Source organism: Chenopodium album, chromosome 7 (assembly GCF_948465745.1).
Source record: "Chenopodium album chromosome 7, dcCheAlbu1.1, whole genome shotgun sequence".
NCBI classification, from domain to species: Eukaryota; Viridiplantae; Streptophyta; class Magnoliopsida; order Caryophyllales; family Amaranthaceae; genus Chenopodium; species Chenopodium album.
Window position 1 is genome coordinate 62,573,500 of NC_137840.1, and position 10,570 is coordinate 62,584,069.

Consider the following 10,570-nt stretch of genomic DNA (forward strand, 5'->3'; position numbering starts at 1 on the left):
CCATCCGATTAACGGTTGAAGGTTGGGGTTTAGCGCTTAGGACAAAACGGTGTCGTATTAGTGGAAATGTGAGGGGTATTTTCGGTATTTCAAAATTAAAGTTGACCGGATATACTTTACGTCAAGACAGAGTCTTTCATTTTCATGATTGATTTTCCTTTTTCTTTTTTTTTTTTTTTTTTTTTTTTTTTTTTTTGTGGGTTTAAGAGTTTGAGAATTGCACGTGTTTGGTTTTTAATAAAAACGTGGTATTTGTTGTTTAGTGTTCGTTCTACTCGCTTAGTTAATGGAGATTGGAGCATAACAGATTAGCAATCGCACCTTACATTGTTTTGAACCTAATGCTGATAAGTGATAACTTATATATCATATATCGTGTTTGATCATTAAATTTATATTACCTCTATTAACTTATAGTTGTAACTTTAAAATATTTTATATCTCACAAATAATACCTCAAAGTTGCAATTAAATGTTTACATATGTAGTATTTTTATTGTAATTGTTTTTTATAAAAGTAGTAGTTGTTATATTAGCATAAGTATGAAACAGGTAAGTACAACTCGTTTTGAACACCTAGATCATCATCCATATTAGTTAGAATTACCCATATCGGCATACTTTATTAGCCACATGAGAGTTGCTTACAGTCACGTGAAAATATTTTTACATGGACTGACACATGGCACCAACTTTGGGGATTTCTATAAATACCCAAGCATATTTCACTTCTAAGCTACAATTTTGTTTCTCAATAACTCTCTTTTTCTCTCTAAAATTCTCTCCAATCTCTTTTCTATCTCATATCATCTTGTTATTGACTTTATCATCGGAGCGATTATCCCAAAATAAACTTTGGGCTAGCTAATCCACATTGACTGTATAGGTACCCAATTGGACGATAAAGTGATAAACCATTACCGACCCTAGAAACAAGTTACTAGAACTCAACCGGAACAATAGCCAATATAATCAGTCAAATGAAAGTGAATAAGTGATCAATTCAAAATCATTATAACGTATACTCTTGCTATACTCCAAAACGGGAAATGGATTTAGGGGCACACTGTAAATTATGATAGGAAAATTGTCAACCTTTTTCAGAGATAGCAAAATTATGTAGTAGATGCGAGAGGAGAGAAGCTAATCCATCCCACACTAGACCTTTTTCAGAGATAGCAAAATTGTCAACCTTTTTCAAACATAATCACCACTTCAGTCGAGGACGAGTAGCTAATCCATCCCACACTAGACCTTGAAGCAAATCTTGAACATACATGATACATGAAGCACAATAATTCAGCAGTAATACATTGCTATAATGCTATTTATTATTGGATGGAGGGACGACATAAGGACATACATCATTGATCTTGTACAGACACCACAGTAAAGATCTGAAATCAAGATAACATCTACTTACAACAAAATTTGGCCAACTATAAGTTAAACTGTGTAAAACTGTTTTAGAAAAAGTTGGAACTGCTAGTGGGTCGAATTAAACAGCCTACTTATCTTCACTCCCAAATTGCTTCTGTATATCTTGAAAAGATACTGTGGCGGATCCCCTCCTTTTGGCCTTCGGTTGAGATGCATGCTCTCTCCAACCCGTCATGAAAATAACCTGCAGTGTTCATTCCCGAAAAGGCGAGAAGGATAGATTATGCAAATAAGAATTATTGCACTCTCATCAAATTTAGTTTGACTCCTCTGGCATATACTGTGAGAAGGCTAATCACAAATAAAAGTTCCAGCAAGAGTAATTAACATTGGGGGAAAAAAAAAAAAAAAAAAATCCTTCATATCATCTTTTTAAAATTTTGAAGCACTAAGGTCAGGAAAAATATACTTGCACTATCCAGTCTACAAAACGGCAAGAGAGAGAGAGACAGAAACTATAGAGGACTACATCCAAATTCCTAAATTGAAAACAGCAGACAATAGAACAAGGTATTATTTCTTAAGATGTGGACAATGTAACGTTCATATTAGAACTTCAGAAAAATCTAGCTACATGATGGGAATACTGCATAAATCACTTTTACTCTTCTTTAATATGAAGCCATCAAGACATGCACGACACTAAAACATGGTAATGAGAACCTCATTCAAAATCTGCAGCCTCTTATAAATTCCTTCAATCAAGGCTCACGGAAGAAAAGGAGTTAAAAAATGATTATGGTGTCAGCTTCACATAATCAGATGTTTTCCTCAAGGTCATATGCAATGTATATATGTAATCCACCAGAAAGTTAACAATGATTCCAAAGGGCTAAATATAACAAAGGCCAGCTCCAGGAGAAGTACATAAGCTGAAGGGTAAAATGGAGATGCATTTGAGCAGTAAAGGAAAATAGTTCATACTAGCAAAACTTGATCATAAGAGTTGAAACCAGTGAATGAAGGCAACAGTTATAAATTCACATGCTTTTTACGAGTACAATTAAATGAAGACTTGCATTTATCCCAAGAAGCATGGTGAAAATATAGGAATAGCATTCAAGCAGACAGCCAATCGAGCAAAGTATCCTTAATCACCTGGAATGTTGCAGGAACAGTGCCATCTTCAGCTCCAAACATGGATTGATAGACAGCAGCCGTTGCCAGAGCAGTATCTTTTTTTAAGATCTAAATATAATTGCATATCATCAATGTCTCTATAAGATGCAGAAGAATATAAGAAAGACTGCAATAGAAGATTTTCTCACATTGTTTCTCTGCACAAGAGCATTAGTTTCACCCATAGCACGAAGATGCTCAATCAGCTGCAAAGCTAAATCAGCACAGTTAACCACCACATAAACTAGAGGTTAGGATGAAAAGGTAGCTCACTTTCTCCATTCAATTCATATTACTCAAAAGCATGTTACTTTGAAGCTGATAAACAAGTTAAACAATTGCTACGCACATGTAAAATTGGAGAAATGAAGAACATTTACTACATTCGTCCCACATATAACTTCTCACTTCTAAGTGACAGAGTTTCAAAGCAATGTTAAAAGTAGGATGAAAAAGTAAAAATGGAATGATGAGAAAAGGTAGTACAGGAAAGTATTGGATTTGAGAGAGTGACTAACTTGAAACAAAATAGGAATTTTATTGGACATCCCAAATTGAAAGTTGGAAAATTAATGGAGACATTGCAGTTAACCTTTATGATTGTTGGAAAAAATTTCCTAGGATATATTCCCTTTATCTATGATAAAGAAGCCACAAGTCTTTTCAAACAGCCCCATTGAATTAGAAGATAAAGATTGAAGTGATGTAGGGAAAAGTTAACAAGTTTCTTCCCAGCTCCCTTTTATGAAAGTAAAATAAACAAAAATATGTGCAAAACTTCCTATAAGCATCTTTCTCAAGCAATGCCACAATTTCTTCCTTTGAGATGAAAACCCCCAATCCAAGCATGGCCTAATAGTTGCAATAAGTAGAGAAAAAAAAAAGTTCAGGATGCACGTGAAAGGCGAAACTTACAAGGTACGATTGTTGCACATTTGTGCATTAGAAGCAAAAGACTATTAGCTGGACTAGTAGCAGATATCTTAACCAATCGATTTTTAACTAAGGCATTTAACTGGAACTTTGGAAGTGATAGGATATTTTTAACTCAAGGAAAGAAAGGAAGGAGATCAGATAAGAATAGAAAAGTTTAAACCTATAGAAGTGTGGTTATAATTTGATTATTGACTTTGAACTAATATTTTCTAGCACATTATTCATGATTTTCTGAACTCTAAAACTGAGAATTGGAAGACTCACCATTCTCATACTTAATAGTGTATTCATCTACATCAACACCTGGAAGAGCAAACCCTGCCCTTGTCAAAAGGTTTCCTGCATCTCGTACCTGAAATTCCAAAGTGTATGTATTCCTTCATTAGAGGGAAAAGATGCTCATTCCTGGGAAGACTTTTATCACCCTTTTATAAATCAAACAAAAGAAAATCACACCTTGATCTGACTGCTAGAAAAGCTGTCAGTTCAAGTGACATCCTGGCAATTGGTCACAGATGCCAGATATAATATTTCTCATGCAAAGAACCAAGAAAAACTGATAATTAAAAAGTACACAAGGCTTGACACTAGAAAGTAAGGACAGAATACCTGTGCCAGGGGAGATAAACGTGGACTAATGCCACCTTCACGTTCCATTTGTGCCACAGTACATGCTATCCTCAATTCTCTAAGAATTTCCAAATATAAAAATAATTAGAACCCTCAATACCCAAAAGGCTATATTATCCATAAGTATGAGTCAGATAAACAACTTCAATGAATCTCCGCCAAGAATAGCAGCTAAAAAGAGCCCATCAGGTTTCAGTGCCAATTTACTCTGCAATAAACAGCAATTTAGCATATCAAACTCAATAAAAACAAAGAATAACATATCAAGTTGTACATATTTTCCAGAAAAGGGGAGATTATACATGAATCTATTGTCAGTGAAGCTATACCTGTATCATGGCTCCAGGAAGATCATTTGTCCAGTGCAGTCCTAAACAGCTGATGACTAGATCTAATGAACTTAAAAATCAAAAGGCAAAAGTTAATATGAGGTAAATAGAAGTTAACATCTTATATTAAGTAAGCACTATAATATACTTCCTCTGTTTTTATTTATTTGCAACACACCCCCTTGGCACGCATTTTAAGGAAGATATTACACAAGGTAAACGGACAAATTAATTGAAATAATTTACTGACGATAAGGAGAAAGTGTTAGCTTGTTAGGGTTTAAATATTACCTTAATCCACCTGTTTACCTAATATAATCACTTCCTCAAACAGCGTGCCGAAAACGTGTGTTGCAAGTATAAAAAATAAATAGGTAGTGTATAATTACAGCCTAAAGGCTGTGGATAAGGAGCTAAAATGGAAATACTAAGCATAATCAAGCTTTGATTATACCTATCGATGCATGATTCTGTCATGCATTCTTATAATAATAATAATAATACCATATGATCAAGGAAATATGTTTGATGCTTAATTACAACCCAATGATTGTACACTTGTATATCATAATTTTTAAAGTAATGAGCAGAAATTTAGTTGAATCTCTTATAATATAAGAGGGCCTCAGGATGTATCAATGGCATTGTCTAAATCCCTCAAAACAGATATAGTCATTTTAAGAAGTCGCGATGATCAAGGAAATAACAAGGCATACCTTTCTTTCACTGGTAGATACTCTTCATCACCTACAACAAAAGCTGTTTCAACATTTTGGTCAGGCATATCCTTCTCAGCATCTTTACATAGTTTCACCATATCTACTGACGAATCCATCATTATGAGTTTTTCAACACCACCTGACAAAAAGACAAATATATCATATGATTAGTCTAATACACCAATGCAGAATTAGTTCCTACCTCAAAACATTAGTTTAACAAGGATTGAACATAAATATTACACAAAATCTTTCATTTTTTTAGGAACAAGTAAACCTGGGTAATGGAAATTTTTGAACTGGCCCAAATCAGGCACAAAATCAAGCAAGCTGGAGTGCCCTACTACACTCCATGCCTCCAGCAAGATTTTATTCAGGAACATCCAGGTATTTAGAAGAGAACCAACAAAAAGGACGGGCACTCAGTCACACAAGCTCAAACATTCTTTCATAGATTTAATTTGTTTTTACTTGACGACTGGAGCTTGTAATTAACAATTATTCAAATGAGTAGTGTGCTTTGATTATTGCATTATTCACACAGCCTTAATACTTTACACTCCAGTACAGTACATTATTGATTAATAAACCACTAAATTGTTCTACATAGCAATTACTCTGACAGAGAGAAGTATCACAAGCTATTATGTTCTGAATATTAAAAACACAAATTTTAAAATAAAATTGATGACAGCAATTTCAGGATTGCCTAGGATTTTTATAAATCACAACAAAGGTGTTCTTGAGCTAAAAAGAGATATGAAGACCATCAAGCAAATGTTATTTGTATTCTTTAAAAGAAAAGGGTTAAAGATGTTCTTGCCCAGTTTACTTTCAAAGTGTGTGCTTGTTTAAATATCATAGAGCCTAGTTTTAGCTGCTTTTTACCTTCACCTTTTTCCTACCTAACTAGTGTGTGGCCCAGGCTTTGCCCCAGGTGATACTTTGAATAATTTTGTTTTTATATTAGACATTTTAAAAGACGTACTTCATAATTTTTTTACGTGGTAAATTTGAAAACAATGACAACAATAACTCATTTTGGATTTTTTTTCGTTTTATATTACATTATAATACTTGTACTATATGTATTTATACATAAATGTGGAAACATATATTATAATTCAATTCTAGTTAAGATGGCAATGCATGTGGTTTTTATTCAATGAACTTTAGGTTCGAATCTCTTTGAATGATGATGTGGCGTAATACGGGTGTAAGAAGGAGTACACGTGGCACATACAAAATTTTATAAACGCCTTTTAATATATAGTATAGATGCATATTATTTACAATTTATTTTTTTCCTAATTTTATTAAACAAGTACACTTAAAACATAAGCCCTTATCTCAGGAATGCCCATTTATTGGGTGCATAAACTAATGACACACTACAGCCCTGGAGGGTAATCACCCAGCCCTCATAGACAATAATTATTTTGTAGTTTCAAGCTAAGATCAATAATAACCAATTGACACATACTAAACCTTGACGGACTAATAAATAAAAGTCTAGTCAATGCAACACAAACGATACCCTAATAAAATGCTACTGTGACAGAAAATTCACGAGTTTCAAAAACATTCACCATTCAAATACAAATTTCCATCAACTGACCTTTTTATAAGCAAATCATAGTCCAACAAGTGCATAAACAAAAAACACTTAAAATAAATAAATAAACCAAAAAAAAAAAAAATTGGAAAAAAAATATTAAAAAAAAAACAGCCAACAACTTGCCCAAATGGCATACTTCGTATTCCGTAATACCAAAATAAGAATAGCAGCTGGTCAAAGAAGTATTGAAGTTGCAAGTCTTCCCATTGGATTAATGTGATCTAGTAACTTCATGGCTAAGGATTACTCTTATATCAATCTTACCTTTTCCATTGATGATAAAACAAATATAAAAAGCAGTAATAAGTTCTAACAGTACTAAGGTTCATATCTTCTCAGAATTAACATTAGCTCAAATAAAATTCCAGAGAAGCTTAACCTTCAGACCTTCAATTGAACTCCCAAAAATTGCAAAAAAAAAAAAACCACTGGATCATAGAAAAAATTACTAAGACTTGCACTGAATTCCCTTAATGAACCCAAAGTCAACATCGAAGGACAATTCCCACAAAAATCAACTAAACAGCTTAATGGTGTTTAGATACATCATACATGTGAGATGTGATCATTAACTTCACCTGAAAAAGTCACTTTCACTCACTATCCAATTGCAAACTATGAAGCAGCCGACAGCCCTCATTGACGTGCATATTTTAATCCCAAATTCTACAATTAAGTTCAGTTACTTCAGTAATCACCTAATTAAGGTTAAGTCGTGTCAAATTAAACCTATTATAAGTAAACAGCTTTCTTCCAAGGCCGCTACTCATGTGTATTCTATTTCCAGCTTCTCACACGCTAAAAAATTGTTGTAAGGACCATTTATCCTGACCCAGTGACCCTTATAGCCTCCATTTTTGCCAGTTACATCAGAGGTGCTCAAACATGACCTGTACACCTAGATCTAACCAAGAAATATGAACTTGGTAGGATTTTCTGATTCCATAGAGAAAAAGTTATACACTTGGTTGCTAAATCTATGAGCTTTCAGCAGATTTCTTGTATATACAAGTTAGGCCCAAAAGTTTTCCAGCTTCAAATTTCTTATATTCCAGGATCATGACAGTAATTTCTAAGAGGACATCTTCTTCGATATGCACAGTAATTCCTTTTTGCTAAGTCCCCTTCCTGTAGGCGGTAAAAGACCAGGAGTTCTGCCTAGAGAATGTAGCAAACGCAGGAATATTAAGTTTAAACTCTTACCCCGCCCACGCAACGACTGCCTTATCGCCTTTAGGGAGCCTCCTAGACATAATGCTGTGGGAAATTCTCTTTTGCAGTCCTACAAATTAAAATAAGAAACTATAAGATTTCTAGCCGCAACACCTTCCAGTGGATATTACGGCTAAATTGCACTGCATGATCTTCCTCAGAGAAATGTTTTGAAAGACACTTACAACAGAAGCATATGTACTATGTTAAGGGTAGTAAATTGCTTTGATACGACTACTAGTCTCACTAAGACAGTGCTAACTATATCAAACCTAAAAGTTAACTTATCCACAAATAGCCCAACAAAGATCATAAATAAATTCCAATCTGATAGCAATCATATACACGGTAAAATTGGTTCATACACTACCATACTTGCATCATATTCTTAAATTTTTCAAAGAATAAAAAGATATAAATTTGTTTGGAATTAGTGGCATAAACCATGGGATAAATCAGGTCGAAAAGTCAGAGCACTGCTACATATGAGCAGATAGAACACAATTAGCAAGATAACAACCGCTAAAAATTTGGTCAACAATTGCTGTTGGATAACAAATGAAAGACCAATTAGCCAAACAATTTTACCAATTTGCACAGGGAAATTACATACTTGATACTTCATCACATTGAATATCTAACAAAAAGTCATATAATTATTAAAAGAAAAGAAAATGAAGGAAGTAGTTCCCACTTTCTGTCACTGAAGAGACATAATATTTTAATATTACATGAAAAATAATTTACAACCAAAACAAGCACGGGTAACTTAGTAACACCAAAATTACCAGCCCAAATACCAACATAAAGGTATAGCGCCATGTAAATGTCTCATTTCAATCCATTCGGTCCCTTAACTAAAAACGAGCAAACTAACCTCTAGGCGATCCAGAAGATTATCAGCCACGGAATTGATAAATGTATCATCTGAGCGTGACAACCATGCTGCTCGATCACGCTGCAAAGCAAGGAGTAAAATTTTTTTATGGTAATCCTAACATAATCTATTATCATAAAAATCTAACAGATTTTTTTGCCAATATCACTAAGGTCCAAAGTTGTTGTAATCGCACACTCGCCAACGCAACTATTATGAGAGATACAAAGAATAAATGAACTTCACAGTTTCACTAACCACTACTCTATACACAAGCACCATGAATTCACAAAATGACACAACACAATCTTGCCAAATTACTCAATATACTTTCACTCGGTCAAATAGGTTCTGTCTAGGCATGAATTGGTAATGATTTATTTGGATACGGATCGATAACTCGAGTCCATGCCGAATGGACAGAATGATTACAAGGCCAATTAGCCAAAGGCCCCTGAGATAAGCAACCTATGACATTTGTATTACTGTCTAATTCCTAGATTCTGATACATGTTCCGATAATTTCAAAACAATCGAATAATTGATCACCAATAATATAACCTAGAATATTGAAATTCAAAATCAAATCCACAATAATAACAAATGCAATCAAAATGCAACCAATAAAATCATCAAATTAACAACATTATACTTTACAAAACAACGTAAATCAACAAAATCATTACTCATATAATCAAATAAAATTTGCAATAAAAATTGAACAAATTAAAACAATTTGAGTTCAAATTGCGAAATGGACCTGTTTGCGCTTGAGATCACGATCGAAAATCTTGACTTTAGAACTGCTAATTCCATCCAAATTTTGGGTGCAAAATGAACTTCTACTCTCAAATGTAGTTGCTTTAATCCAAGTTGATAGCAATTTTTTCCGAAAAATTGAATTAATTGCTCTCATTTTTTTCGAATATAATTGGGATTTACCAAACAAATTGTAGAAGCTAAAACCCTGCGCCAATAGAGGGAATTAACGGCTTATGGATTTGCCACGGCAACTATACAAGTGGGGTGAATGGCTTGAATGCGGTAACAGGCGCCAGGCGGGTTAATGAGAGCTAGTTCACCGTATTTTTTAGTCTTAAGACTTGGAGCTAAACTTGCTCTTACGTGTATCGCAATTTATAATTTTTTAACTTATTTTTTTTTAGGGAAATTCTCACCGGTAACACCCAACTTCCGTTTTTCTCAATGGTAGAATATAATATTTTGGATTATCATTGGTAATCACCAATTAGTAATACTAATTTACTGGTAACATTAATGAAACTTTTACCTAAGTCCTTAACCATGGTTACTATGTTAAGTGGAAAATTAGCTACGAAATGACTCAATTGCCCCTATTTATTTCCCTTAACCACTTATGTCTAATCAAATAACTTCAGGGCTTCATCTAGTATACTAATTGCAAGTCAGCTTGCAAATTCTGTTGTTAATCTAACTGGAAAACAATTGAGTATTGTCGCAGATCACAGTGATTCATTCTTTATAGCTGACCTCAAGAACCTTTCGCTGGAGCATTTTGTTTAGCCATGGTAGTATTAAGAGAAATTGAGAAGAAGAAAAACAAAGAGTACGAATAGAATTGGATTGTTTAAGGTTTATATAAAGGGGTAATTGATTAAGGAGGGAAAGTAGCATATAACTTTGGAGGGAAGTGATTTTTTAGAAGGGT

General features: G+C 33.8%; 1 protein-coding gene across 1 annotated transcript; it reads right to left on the reverse strand.

Annotated features, from left to right (window-relative positions):
* Positions 1-1,278: 1,278 nt before the first annotated feature.
* Positions 1,279-9,917, reverse strand: LOC145638048 (putative methyltransferase At1g22800, mitochondrial). Its single transcript, XM_081689020.1, has 11 exons — positions 9,641-9,917; positions 8,881-8,961; positions 7,995-8,073; positions 5,171-5,312; positions 4,455-4,524; positions 4,269-4,333; positions 4,105-4,183; positions 3,760-3,847; positions 2,709-2,773; positions 2,539-2,628; positions 1,279-1,624 (listed from the first exon to the last, which is right to left on the reverse strand). Exons 1-11 carry the CDS (start codon positions 9,794-9,796, stop codon positions 1,508-1,510), a joined length of 1,032 nt encoding a protein of 343 aa, XP_081545146.1. The 5' UTR covers positions 9,797-9,917; the 3' UTR covers positions 1,279-1,507.
* Positions 9,918-10,570: the final 653 nt, after the last annotated feature.